The following is a 15,275-nucleotide window of genomic DNA, read 5'->3' as shown; positions in this document are numbered from 1 at the left end:
AATGCAGGTGTAATTTATGGACAGCCCCTAAAAGGAAAATGCATTAAACTGTAAAGATAATTTCAGTTTAATGAATTTTCCTTTTCTTTTTCTATATTGGATATTTGTACAAATATCTTTTTTCTATAGCACATACTGGTCAATTAACAAGATAGAGGAATTTTTTTACATGTGAATTTTATTATTTGATGAAAAATTATGTAGAAATATACATAGTAAAATACTGATGGTTAGTTTAGATGTCATTTCTCACATTTATTCTATGGATAATATTTTTATTTCATGAGTTTTCTTTGCAGTTTTGCTATATTCCTTTTTTTTATAAATAAAAAACAACAAAATAATGATTTTATTTTTTTTTTAGTTTTAGAATTTTAGATTTATCTAAAAATTAATTTATGCAATTTTAAAGTAGTTAGAGTATTACATCTCATTTATTTTTCAACAAATTATTTTTTTTTCTTAATTAAATAATTCTTTAAATTCTGTAATCTGTAAAGAACTCTTTTGGTGATTTAATGATCCAAAACACAGAATTATAACTATTTACTCTGGTTTATTTCATACTTTATTACATGCATTTTACAGCCCATCATTAGTAATTTGTATTGGATCAACCATATCCTTAAATACAAAAATATGTAAATATGGCATGGAATATTTTAACCACCGATACATTAAATAAATGTTTTAGGCTGGCTTAATAAAAGCATTATTCTTTAAGGTGTAACACGAAGCCAAAATTCTGTGTTTTGGATCATTGAAACACTGAAGGAGTTCTTTTACTCCTGCAAACACAGGATTATGGAATTTAAAGAATTATTTAATATATAGTATAGTTGATGATCCCAACAATAAAGGAATTATTATTTTTTTATTGAAACAATTTAGTAAAATAATTTACGATCATAACATAATAATAATAATAATATTAAAAGACTATTATTTTATCAGAGGTAACATGTACGAATCTCTTTCCACTCAGAAGCACTAAGAGGTTTGGTCTTTGCCTTTAAAAGTTAGTTCTTTTACTTTTATTTTCTTAATTAGAAACAAAAATGTGTTACAAAACTTACAATTCACACAACTTTCATAATCCTTCTTCATTTTTAATTATTTAGTATTAGTAATAAACAGCAAAGATGCATAAATTCTTAATTTTTTTGATTTATGGAAATAAAAAAATTATGCATTAAGCATATTAAATTAGATACAATTATTGTACATTTAATTATAAATTAAAAACCTGATTATATTTGCAACATTTATCTTATCTAACAGAATAAAAAAATCCATCAGCAAGTTGCTTAACTTTTCCGGCAACATTTGGTGGCACTATCTGTTATGATATTTTATTCAAAAACTTTTAATATTTTTAACTATTATAAAATGGCAAAAAGCTTAATTTTGAGGGTAGAGATGGGTTTTATGAAAACTGTAAATGCTAAATTGTCATTAAGTCTGACCATATTGGAGATACACACAACCTTATCTCCCCATCCCCCTCAACCTTTAATTCACCAAAATTTAATAGCATCGATCCCCTAATGCACAAACCTTCCTGCAAAATTTCAGAAATTTTTAACAAAAAGCACAGGAGTTATTAAGCTTCAAAGAGGGTGAACAAAATTGTGCCCAACACACACACACACACACTAACATCTTTATCTACAGAAGCATTTCTCAATGTTTCAAGGTGTCCTAAGTCCAAAAATATAAAAATCTTGGGGGATCATTTTTTGACCAATTACAATACTTTCCTTCTGTTATATATATAACAGCCAGGAAAGTAAAAGTATCGGCAATAATATTCCCATTATAAAAATTGAAATTATAAAAAATATTATAAATAAAGATTACTTTTTATCTATATATTTTATTCTTTGTAGAATAAACTAAAACCTTTAACTTGTCATTAACTATAATTAAATAAATATTTTTAAGCTATATTTATCAGCCAACTTGGGTTCAAATTATAGAAAAATGATTTCAAATTAGAATATTTTGTGGATAATTCAAATTTATAAATTAAAAGATTAATAAGGATTAACACATAAATAAGACAAGGTAACATAACAAAACTTTGAAATGATACAATTACAGTTGTTAATATATACATGTAGGTTAACTATATAATAATTTCTATGCATAACTAGGGAAAAGAAAGTGATTCCTCTCCCCTAGTTTCTTTCAGCATTGTTGAAAGAAAGATAACATCAAAAGTCTTGAAATTAGTTGCTCTAGTATCAAAGCTTATAGTGAGTATAAGGTTAGCTGCCATTATCATTCAACGATTTCTCAACAGTGATAAAATAACAATTAGATGTGAGTATGGATGACACAAGGACGGCACTTTAAAATCTTGCCCATCTTGAAATAATTTATCGATGTCTACTTATATTGATCATTATCAAAGGATTCCTTAAATATGGATTGATTGATTGCCAAGTTATTACATGTTATCACTAAACTTTTTTCTGCTTATTTGTCACTGAAAATCAGTGGCAGATAAGATCTAATAGGGCTTGAGACCCAACTTTTAGGGCACTAAGACAACACAAAGTATATAGTAGTTAAATAAGGGATGGACTATAGAAATGTAAAATAATACCAATATAGAAATTTCTTGTTAAAATAAAGAAATAATTCATGTATCTATACAAGCATGTAAGTTTCTTACACCTAATTAATTCTTTACTTAATTAACTTTTACTAATGCATGTAACAGTTAATAACATTAATGTAATGTTATTAACCGGTTAACAATTAAATTCCCTTATGAGATATATTGTAATTTTTCCCCCTAAAAATGAAATAATTTAAAATGCTTAACAATTAAACAATATATTTAATAAATATATTTACAAATAATTTTGAAATTTTACAATTAAAATTATAAATAAATAAAATTTTATAGTAAAATTAATACTAAGTCAAATGACTAACACAGGATTAAAAATCCAAAATAAACTTTAAAAAAAAAACTAAATTTCATTTCACTTTTGGTATCATCTGCAAGAAGACATTAACTGCTTCATTTAAAAATTCATCTTGTTTCATCATATCATCATCATCTTCATCAATACTTACAACAGCACATATCAATTTATCTGCAAGATGATTAGTAGATAATTTCTGAGCAATTTCAAACACTTTTTTAGGATTTTCATTAGTGATTTTAAGTGCTTGATTAATCTCATCCAGAACAGTTTTACAAAGAGTACGACTAACTTGTCCGCAGTGTTTCTCATCTAGATCTTGAAACAGGGATCTCGCAATTTGAACATATTCCTTCAGTTGTAAACAGAAAAGAACGCCGGTATGAAAAATACCAAAAGGCACATATTCGGTATACGAACATTGTAATTTTTGTAGTATAACTTCAGTCTGCCGTTCCGGTAATCCAGTAAGAAGCTGTACCAAGAGATCTGTATAGATATCTCCAGTTAATCCTCTAAGTTCTTGCTGTATTTTATATTGGCTTATAGTATGATAGGCTCTACACAGCTTCTCTTCTATTGAAGGATGATTGGAGTTAGAATTTTCTAAAAATTGAGCAGCTTGAGAGACACGATTGCTCTTCTCACATTCTCTTTGAAAGTGATTAGCCAGGAATGATATGGGATCTTTAGGTTTATTATCTAGCAATAACAATAAAGCTTGGTGCAGAACTGTTTCTACGTTCTCTTCTTCAGACATTTTTGTTCTTTTTTTTTTCTGAAGTTTCGAATATTTTCTAGGAAAAATGTTTTAATTAGTTAAGAAAATCTGTTGCAAATATCCACTAACGCTTAGGAATATTGAGGTGAAGCCAACATGCTGCAAAGTATTGAAAAAAAAATCGATAATGTTATCACTAATACGCCACTAAGCGCAGATATTAGTAAATTTCAAGCATTTTATTTGTAAATTAACTATTAAAAAATAATAATAAAACTAATAATTAAAGTTTTATATTATAAATTTTAATAACAATAAAGGAACAATGCGAAAACAATTAAATAAGTATGAAATTAACATTTATGTACATTTAAAAATGGATATAAATCAACCTAGTTAAATTCTAATGTAAAAAATTATAATTACGATTAAATTCTTGGCATTTATTATTATTAATTTTTTTTAAATCTATGCTCTGTTGTTTCATTATCGGGCGGCGATCCTCCGATAACACGGGAAGCCAGTCACGTGACATTCTATGGTAAGCACCAAGGCTGCAGGAGTGTTTTAAAGATCTCCTACGGCGCTAGTACTTAGGAAAGAATGGCACTATTCCTCTTAAATCTGTAAAAAAAAAAATCACAATATATTAGCATTTTATAATCTGTAAAGTTAAAAAGGAGACATAAATTATTAAGTGTAATTAATTAATAAAATGAAGAATGGATGCTGAGGAAATTTCATCTCATAAATTCAAAATTTCTTAATTAATTTCCTTAGTTTTTTTGTTTTTTGTTTTATGATTTTATGGTTATACTGTATTTTAAATGTTCTTACAAGCATTTACTGTGAAGAGATCTGTTGTCTATAATGCTGATAAGGACTCAACAGTCTCATTCACTACCCTTTATCTTACTATAACACAACTTATTAATTAAAAAAAAATTATTGTGGCTGTTTACATTAATAAAATCCATCTTTTGTATAAAATTTCATAGTAATTCGAATTTTTTTTTTTTTAGAGACTATTCAATACAAAAGATAATTCTATAAAGTGACTACATGCGAAAAAGTATATGTAAAGATGACAACTCGATTATGATAGCTACAACTTGATGGATGCGGATAAATGATAACTACAACCCATGTAAGTGAAGCTAATATCCATTCTGTACATAAAATTTCCATGATGATGATAACTGCATCCGTACAGTTGCAGTTATAGATCTGTGACTGCAGCTGTATAGTTGCAGTTATTATTCGAATCAGTTATACAGTAAGTTAGAGCTGTAGTTATGGTAATATAAAAAGAAAATGATAGTTTGCATCTTTACTTTTAGCAAAATATCTGATGATCTTAGCATTTAGATTTATAAGTAAATATTCTACTAAGCATAATTTTATACTTAATTGCAATTTTAAAAAATAATAATAATTAAAATATTTGCTTTCTAGATTATTTAAGGATGTTATCAGATATTCAAGTGTTTTTTTTTTTTTTAACCAGTGGATCGCGAACTACATTTCTGGATAATGTCATACACACTACTAAACTAACAGGAAATGGCTAACTAAAAAGGATGATAAATACAAGTTCTTCAGAATTATTGCAAAATATTATAAATTCTTATGTGATTTATAGTGTTTTAGAATAAGAAAATAATAATAGATATATTCAGAATTTTTTTTTAAATTATATAGAAAAAAATGAGGAGGATACTTACCGCGCAGAGCAGCAACAAAGAGAGACAGGATGTACTAATCTTCATCTGAGAGTTAAGCTCGTTTAAATTGTCGTCAACACGAACAAATTATTGCATTTAATTCAATCAGTCATTCCATTGGTTGGGTAAGCGAACGGACTAATTATACTTTGCCACCCACGGTCTGGACAGTACATGGGTACACTTGACACCCAGACAATGAGAAAATTGCTGTCCTGATGAGGATACGACGAATTCGAAAACACAATATTATTTTTATTTGAAAACAGTTGAGCTTCATATTTGCACACTTAAAAAAAATGAAACCAATAGGAATAAAATGCTGAGTTTTAAAATCTATTCTAACATTCCATTGGATAACAGCTATTTAATATTTACTGTATTGTTTATGGTAATCGGTAGAAGATAGAACTGTTTAAGACAAATTCTAACACCTATCTACTGTTCTGATGATTCCTAGATTGTTAATTTATGATGAGAAACTGATATTAACTCCTTAAACCATTGCAATCACGAATTTTCATTTCCTAGATATGATTTACTCAGCAGGATTAGGATTTACACATAAGCTAGATATCATACAGCTAAACAATCTCTGGATAGAGCCGGATTTACACATAAAAGTGACATCCTACAGCTTAGGATCGCTTGCTAGTGTGAAATCTCACGTTTTTAAATTCATTATTCGGTGGTACAAAAGGGTATCTTGTAATAATATCGCGAGTATAAATCCAAAGTTTGCAGCTATTTCTAATTAGAAAACAGTCTTCCTATTAACAATACTGTATTTACTTTATTTGTCTGTAGAAATTTTTTTATGCTACTATTCCATGGTATTTTTGATGTTATTACTCATCCATGGGGCTGAGTATTAGGATCAGATGGAGGAGGTCTGAATCGGACTTTGTATAATAAAATCCGTTAGAAGATATAGAGAGCCGATGATCACTTTCGACGGCCCTGCTCATCCAAAATAGTATCAAAACCCAGATTAATAAGAAATTTCAAATATAATTTATTAACATACTTTTATGTTTTATAGTTTGCATAAAGACACTGAATAATTTATAACGCCTACCACCTATATATACAGTAAGTTATTTCAGTGAAAAATTTACAGATTCAATAGCGAAGGGCCCTATAGCGATAATATTTTGGGACTATAAATTTATGGAACAATTTGTGGGGCCTTTCGCTTGTCGGAGTTTCAAGCCCTTTTCGGGCCCGGAATACTGAAAGGCTTGTCTGCTTATAGGAAAATTTACTTCTGGAATTATTGCAATATAAATTTGTCGAGTATAATATATTTATAAGGCCCCATTAATTACTTTTCTAAGGACATTTAGCCAAGAGATTTTGTAAATGTAAAATGTTCATAAATTATCTATTCTGTTGTGTTTCTTGTGTATAAAAAAAAAATCATTTTTCTCTCAAATTTTATTATTTAAAAAATTGTATGAATTTTTAAAACTCTTTGTACTGGGGGGCCTCGTAAAGGTAAATGGCCCCTCCCCTACACTTGTAACAAGCAATAAATTTGATCCGATAACATTATGTCTAACGGCAAATAACATAGAAGTAGATTATTCTTAATAACCGGCACATTCAAACAGAATTAAAAATTATCGCTTCAGTTAATTTCCGTAAATTAACTTGTCTGATTAAGAATTATAAATAGAACATAGTTTGGTTTTATAAGCGGAAGTGACGTCAGTTGTTGTATTAATATGAATTTTTTTTTTTAAGTTACACTCTGCCATGCAAAACATTTTTAATTCAGAAATATTTTATATGATTACTATCCGGTGAATATAATATTTTTATAAAGGAATTTCTAATAAATTATTCCTAAATAAGCTAAATATATAACATCCAATAACAGATGATAAAACGAAAATATATTTTATAAAACGTTATATACTATTTTTTATAATTTCAAATGCATCATTAATATAAGTTTATAATTTGTCGATATTTAAAATTTTAATTATTAATAAATGCAAAATTTCGAATTAAAACAAAAAAAAAAAAATCGCGATTGTTCCTCCACCTGGTAGTGAAAATTAATAAAATGCCAACTATTAAAATATAAATAATTTTTTTTAATAGTTTCGTTTTACAACATTATTATAAAAATGATTTAATTTTAATTAATAATTATAAAATTTAATAAGAAACAATTAAACTTTTTAGAAATATTAAAAAATTATTTAACGTAATATTTTTATTATGTGTATTTTTTCCGTCAGATGGCGCTACAACTTTTTTTTTACATAAATGACGTCAGTATTGAAATGACGTTTTCAGTTTCGAATATGGCGGGGAAAAATTGTACAAATATAAATTATTTTGGGAATTTAAACAAATTAATTTATTTTTTTAAATAAATATATAAATTTTTCCACCTTCCAATTTAATTTAACTCAGATAAATATTTAAATATTCAAAATTGAAATTGTTTTTACTAGAAAACAATAACTGTTGGGATTTTATCATACGAGAGATGTTACGCCCCTCCAGATGTAGGCCTACATATGTTGCAGATGGCCTAACACTCCACCACCTATCTCTCTACACGCCTGTAATGAGAAAGGATGTAGAATATTCCACTATTTCCGGCGAATTATAAGTAAATCCAGTTCAAATTTATAGAAGAAAAAAAAATAACATGAATTGTTTCTAAATATTTCATTTATTAGGCATTTCGGGACCGATTATTTACATATAACACTTTAAATTTATTATTGATTTTGTGGAGAAAGAAAGGCCCCTTATAAGTGACAGCTTAGATTTACAACTAGGCTCTGGTTTTAGTTACAAATTAGGGCCTCGTACCACAAATAGAGGCATATTTATACATAAACTATAACTTGCTTAAGTTATATATAGGCTATATAGCCTATATATTACAGTTTAGAGCCACTAGTCACATCCGGCTATGTTTACAAGGCTGTAACTTAGGGCCTCGTGCTACGAGTAGTACGGATTTATACATAAATTAAATATTTATACAGTATGTTTTTAATTGATAAGGAGGAAGGACTTCTTATAGGCCCTATATTTTCGCTTAGAGATATAACTTTAAACCATGAGGCTAGCGGCTTAAGATCTATTATTCAGTAGAGGAGAACAGTTTATTAGGTATATATTATATAAGTCTAAATATAGACTCCATACAGCATGCTTAATAGAAATTTTTTGTGAAATTCTTCCGTTCTACGACTTGTTATCAGTTACTTTTATATTCTTAGCCCGAAATAGAGAGATAAGAAGACCATACAACTGGATCAAATTGATAAATTCTAAATCTTCTAACGGTTTCTTCTATGTTTAGATGATGCGACAAACTAAATATTAAGCAGTCGTGTGCAAGTAAGTATGAAAATATTACCTGCGGCACTACTACTTAGCATCCAGATTGTCATGTTCACCTACATAGTCATCTTCAACCTAAAATAATAATAAAACATTCGGAATTAAATTATCATCCGCTATAAAATTTCGAGGGAAATTATAATAATTTACACTAGAAACTTACAATATACATTATATAAATTTCTGTCCTAACTTAATTTGATGAGTTTATAAGGTCTTAAATATAGAATTATCTATAAAAGAGATCTATTGCACTTGTATTTCCATAGGATTTTTCGTTCTGTGAAGCGGATTTCGGCGCTGTCGAACTGAAACAGGAAACTAAACTTAACTATGTATCCGGAATAAAAGTTATATTTATGATAAAAAAAAAAAAAATTATAATGAAGAAAGCTTTATATATTTATTAAAAAAAATGAATTAACTTATCTACTCACCTTAAATGATTTTCCAAAAATATGAAGGTAACGATACGGGTTGCAGGTAACCTATCAGGCTTATAAGTAGTGTTTTATTGACACAGCAGTTTGGCTTTTTGACGTAAAATGCGAATAATGTTTTCTATTGGATAGAATGGGAATAGCAAAACGTGTAGTGGCTTTACTGGATTTTTCTGCTATATAGATATTATGACGGTGGAGCCTTATTCCCGCATATTGTCTGTTGAATCAGCTGTTGTAGACACATGAGGGCCGGAACTGTGCATCTACATATATAATCTATAAAGATATGCCAAACATTTTTACTAGAAGTAGATGTTTTAAACTCTTATCTTTCTTACTCCCTCTCTCTCTGACATAGTAATTCAGTTTCTATTATAATTATTGTTTAAAATAAATGCTTAAAGTAATTGTTTAGTATTGAATGTGTTTAATTTTGATGTCTGATTAAGACGTGTTACAATAAAATATCTGTTCGTTCACACTGAGGTCTTAACATGGGGGGGGGGCAGCTAGACAATTTATAATTTAATTCATTAATTAATAAGAAAATTGAAGGAAAACAGGTTTAAAAATATTTATTAAAACTTTTTATATTTAAATAGCCCTTACTAAATACTGCAGAAAGTCGCATATGACCCGAAATTATAAGTTTTCACCTGTGGTTTAGGGCCTCGCGATTATATCACTCGATATTCTTTCCAGTACTAGTTAGTAACCTAGACCCTGTATAATATCAAGTGTCATACAATAGGGCTTCATATTGTATATATATATATATAAGGCCTCGCAACTTATTAATATATAAAAGGGGTCTCGCAAATCTACATTCGTTAGGGGCTTCTCACAATCTATAACTGCAATTTAGGTGATAGGAGTATATTTTTAAATTAAATTACTGTATAGCCTATATTAATTTTAAGATTTAAATAAAAATTTGTCGAAATTTTCTAAATTAGAAAACAATATAAATATGTAAATAAATAAGTAAAAAATTTTTCTGGAAATATCTTGTAAAATCCGTATTTATCCGGATACGGCTGTACAAATTCATAGAGAATAGTTTTAGTCGAGCGGATGGTAAAGGAAATTATTCTGTATACACAGACGATAAAACTTCACTCGGTTTTAAGCGGAAAAATCTAATAAATAATTAAAATTTTTAAATAAATCGCTAATATAAGCTATAAAATACAAGAGTTCTTAAGATATCGAATAAACAACCTAGACTTTCTTTATAAGACCGAAGCCTTTTATAAAGGCCTCAGACTGGCACAAACATATCGACATTCGATCTAATAATAGGAATCCAGTACTAACCAGAATGTATAGTGTGGCCCATTAAACCTTACATGAATCCTTGTAACTCTTTTTCTCTAATCCTTGTCAATAGAAATGAGCCATTCTCTTTACAATGAGCCAAATTGTACAAAATGAGAGCCTTCTTTAACTAAACTAACTTATGAACAACTAATACGAAATTTTTGATTGTTTCGTTTTGTTATAAGCCACTACATTAAATATACATGCCCTTATTAATGTATAGACATACCTATCCATGGCCGGAATCTTACTCTCTTAGGGGCCTCATCTTAATGTTCATTACTAATATTTTCGTTCTATATTCGTATCTTTATAATGTCTCAAAAGAAATTGAGCTAGGGCATAAGCGTACAATACATGCAAGGCAATGCAACCTGCATAACACACACACACACACACACACACACAAGGCTGTATAAATGCTTATGCAACCTGAAATACAAAATGAAGTATTATAAGAACTATCTGAAATAGAATGTGGCTATTGATTTAGTTTGATTAAATGACAGTCTAATATTAATTGGCATTAACATTAATTTATAGCTAATTATAAAATAAGAATTTTAAAGGAACAGAATAATCAATAGCTTAGAATAAAAGGGGAGGAAATACAGTACATCATTGTACACAACAGGGAGAGGAAGGGTCAAAAGTGGATCAAAAACTATACGTAATTAATGGACGGCTCCTAGATAAATTTTTAATCTATATGAAAATTCCACTTGTAAAATCAAATTTTACACATTAAAAATCTGGAATAAAATTTATAATCATTTTATCGAGTAGACAAAATATTCACTTCCTATCTACATCTATCAGAAACCAATTATTCCTTATCGTGCTTCCTCAAAGCATTATTTAATACTAATAGTTATATCATGCATCCTTACTTGTTTACCAACATTATTTTATACTTCCTTTCGAATTAGACATTTTTAAATTTTATAAAATCTTATTTTAGAACATAATTAGTAGTAATTTACTAATAAAATCATCGATAATAAAGATTTTACTTTATAATTTAATAAATTTTCCTTATATAATTTCAAACTTATAAAAACTTATTAATTAACCAACTTAATATCATTTATCTATCTTAATACTGTATATAAGAAATATTACAGAATTTTCCCTTCTTCTGCATCCTCATCCTTTTTTTTTTTTTTATCTTCTTCTGGGATGTAAGAAGTAGGAGAAGAGAAATTTTTATGTGTTGAAATATAAGAAATATTAATATTTTAAAATTAAAATCCGTAGAATGATAGTTGAAAATTGTACGTGAATTATTATTTTGTATAATTAGTTTGTAAATCTTTATGCTTAATACATAATTTATATAGAAAAATAATGTTCTATATTTATAATATATAGATTAATATTTACATTAAACAGAACTTTATACATGTACAGATCTATTAAAGGTCTAGAGGAGCCGAGATATGTTTTGAGGCCTTAGTATAAATTAAAAAAAAAAAAACAACGTATTGTTTTAAAAATAAAATTCTATAAAAATAAAGGAATTTTACCTTTAATACGCGCATCTGTAAGTGTGTTTTTAAGATCTCTAATCGTGAGGCCCAGGCAAAATAGCCCTTTGGCCTGTGATAGTTTGAGATGGATGCTGCTTGAGATGGAGACACTGCCTGTATATATATATATATATAGAAACTATATGTATTTGTATACAAGCCTTGTGTTTAGACAGTATATTCTTTTATATAGACTATATATTAATAAGTAGTGAAAAAAGAAAAAAAAATTGAATTTTTGTTACGATACTTTCGAACAATCTGATATTTAATTGAATAATTAAAAATGTATACATTACAAATAATAGATCATCCTTAAAATTCTGTTTTAGCAATTTATTAAAATCATCTATGCGATTTCCTGCCTACAGCTGTTTTCATGCAGACACACGAAACCTCCTGCAGAGGGAATATGTTCAAACCTCCACACATACATCCAATTTTAATCTTTTATGTTTTATTTTTTTAATACGTCAGCAGTATATATTCGTTTATTCGTTTAATATTAAGTCATTTTATATAAAAAAAAAAAATAACCAATTTAAAAGTCTTTCGTGACACTTATTTATTTAAAACTGGTTTAAATCCCGAATTGTGTTCTATATGTTTATGGGATGTTCCTGTGTGTTAGGTTCATTCTTTCCGGATAATTGATCTATATCCTGTTTCTATGTAAATATTACTTTTAAAACACCGTTCGAAATTGTATTATGTATCAATATAAACTCTGTTAATTCTGTTTTTTTTTTTTTTCTGTCAATTTATAGGGTATTTTATTATTACTAAGGGCCTGCAAGTGTAAGAAGAAAGATGTATAAGTTAAGCTATGTTATCTGAAAAATATCATTAAAATGTACGAATAAAACAAATAAAAATACTTTAATTTATATGAGACATTAAATTTTGAGGCTCTCACTAAATGACCCTTCTATAGGGATGTGTTTATACACTTTTATATCCGCGTTTTGCGTGTTAAACGTTCATTAAAACACGATATATTACGAAATTTAACCCAAAAAATAAGCGATAGAAACCATAGCATCTCTGGCATAGAATAAAATATGTTTCGTTACCGAAGTGTATATATTTTGTCCAATTTGTGAACGTTATTACCGGCATAGTAATAAACCCACATGTCCGTCATAACGGTCACAAAAGGGCCAAAAAAAAAAAACTTTCGTTCAAACAATCACAAGCGCATTCGCTACGTCACTTAAATAAGATATTTAACACGTGCCGAATTGTTCGAAAAACAGATTAATTTTATGCAAATTTATTTTATAATGTATTTATACTTACTATTGTTCTCGACAGATGGGGTTAGCGAAATAAAACGGCTGGGAGAAGATTGAGACTGTGCCATCTGTCGGATTCCTTTTTGTAATCACCCTCATGGCTAATATATGTGGGTTGTTACGCTAAACAACTATTAATATTGTTGTTTTCTATTTTAAAAAAAAATAGACTTTAGATGGTTTTTAATCTTATCCCTTTAGGGCTTTAGGGCCTCACATTTTTACATGTATCATTTATTTGATAGAAGAAAAGAGCCTGTTATATATATTATAGTTTAATGCTACAAGTCCAAATTCAAGTTTCAAGGATTACTGCATATTTTTCTATTGAACTTTTCTTTGCAGTGCCTCATTCTTATAGAATACCCTGCGCCACAACTTAAATCTTATTGTCTCACTCTACGAAGGGTATTTTAAAATTTATTACTATTTACTCGAAGGTGAAGGACCTTCTTATATGTCATAACTTTAAAGGCCATAAGGTCAGTGACAAATCTAATTGTTCGAATAAATACATAGTGTTCAGTGAGGCCATCTACTGAAGATTGTTTTAACTAAATTATATAGAATTTAATAGAATTAATACTGACTTACTAATTATATTTAAGTCAAACCACATTTATATCTACAGAAAATAACATTGTTAATTTGTATTTATCCATTCTTCTGGATATTTTCTTCAATGTCTTCGTTTGAAAGTCATTAAAGTAGTCTCAATAACTAGTTATTCTCGTGTCTTCAATTGTAAGGAAATTTTCTTTTCTACTAATGCTTAAAGGCGAATTATATATGTTGTTAGGTCACACCATATCGAATTTAGTCTAATTCATCGCCCTGCGCCCACCAATGGCTGGAGTTTTCCGGATTATCTTCACACGTATAATACCTAAATAGGGGCCAGTTTTTTAAATAGAAAGTTCTTCCTGAAGGTATCCCCTTTGACAGATCGACCAAGTGTTACGTTACCTTATTCCATCAATCTAATCCAATTCTCTTAGTATCCACGAAGTATCGAGCACTGGAACACTGGGCGAAGCAATCGCATTCTTGGAATTAATTAATCTGAAATATGTTTAATAATTGTATGTATTTTTACATATGTTATCTGGAATAAAAAAATGTCAATTTTTCTGTTGCAAATGGCTTTTATCTCATTTTATTAATCTATAATAAGTTTGGAACCAATTGAGAATCCAGAAAGTTTTGTAGGGGTCCAGAAAGGAAACAATATGCCTTACAAAATACTTTACTACTTGATGTTAACTAGGAAAAACCCTATACTTCCTTAAAGTCGTCCAGTCTACAACCATAGGAATTATGTTGATTTTTGTACATTCTTTTACAAGCGCAACGCTCAAAAAGGAAGAAGTAATTCAAGTTATTTTGATGGTGGGAATCGTGTAAATCGGATTTTAAAAATTAAATTATTATTAAAAATTGAAGCCTGACATTGTGACGATGCCACAATAAATATTTGCTCGTTCGATTAGGCTTTCTCTATGTACTGTACAACAGGAATAAGTTTCTCTTGTCATTCGTAATTTGTATACAAGCTGAAGATGTGAATAGTCGGTTAATTAAAATAATCGCCACTCCTATTACTAACAGAGTATATGCCCAATCTGTACCACGTATCAAGTTTATAATTGGTTAATAAAAGACGATACAGTAGAGCGTCGATTATCCGAATCAATTGGGGACTGGGGTTGTTCGGAAGATCGACATTTCGGATAACCGATTATGTGCGAAAAAATATATTAATTTATCCCATCTTGACATTTTTCTCCGTTGCGTGTCGCTTCGCGTTGAATTTTCGTCGATGTTAAGCCTAACGAAGACTATTGTATCGTTAAAAATTATTTTTTTATTTTGTACAAACAAAATAAATATATTGAAAAATATAAAAACAATAAAAAATTATACTTTACA

The 15,275-nt window shown here is 28.4% G+C and overlaps 1 protein-coding gene across 1 annotated transcript; it reads right to left on the bottom strand.

Annotated features, from left to right (window-relative positions):
* Positions 1-1,967: 1,967 nt before the first annotated feature.
* Positions 1,968-6,369, bottom strand: LOC111625803 (tubulin polyglutamylase complex subunit 1-like). The gene is made up of 3 exons (XM_023369034.1): positions 5,385-6,369; positions 4,087-4,284; positions 1,968-3,736 (listed from the first exon to the last, which is right to left on the bottom strand). The coding sequence occupies exon 3, from the start codon at positions 3,697-3,699 to the stop codon at positions 2,992-2,994; it is 708 nt and encodes a 235-aa protein (XP_023224802.1). The 5' UTR covers positions 3,700-3,736; positions 4,087-4,284; positions 5,385-6,369; the 3' UTR covers positions 1,968-2,991.
* Between the last annotated feature and the right edge of the window lie 8,906 nt (positions 6,370-15,275).

This window comes from Centruroides sculpturatus, unplaced genomic scaffold (assembly GCF_000671375.1).
Source record: "Centruroides sculpturatus isolate CEXI.00-Female unplaced genomic scaffold, Cexi_2.0 scaffold355, whole genome shotgun sequence".
In the NCBI taxonomy this organism is placed as follows: Eukaryota; Metazoa; Arthropoda; class Arachnida; order Scorpiones; family Buthidae; genus Centruroides; species Centruroides sculpturatus.
The sequence above is the reverse complement of the archived record's forward strand: the minus strand, read 5'-3'. Positions and strand labels throughout refer to the sequence as shown.

Coding starts and splice junctions, on each gene's coding strand:
- LOC111625803 (XM_023369034.1), bottom strand. CDS start 3,699: ATGTCTGAAGAAGAGAACGTAGAAACAGTTCTGCACCAAGCTTTATTG.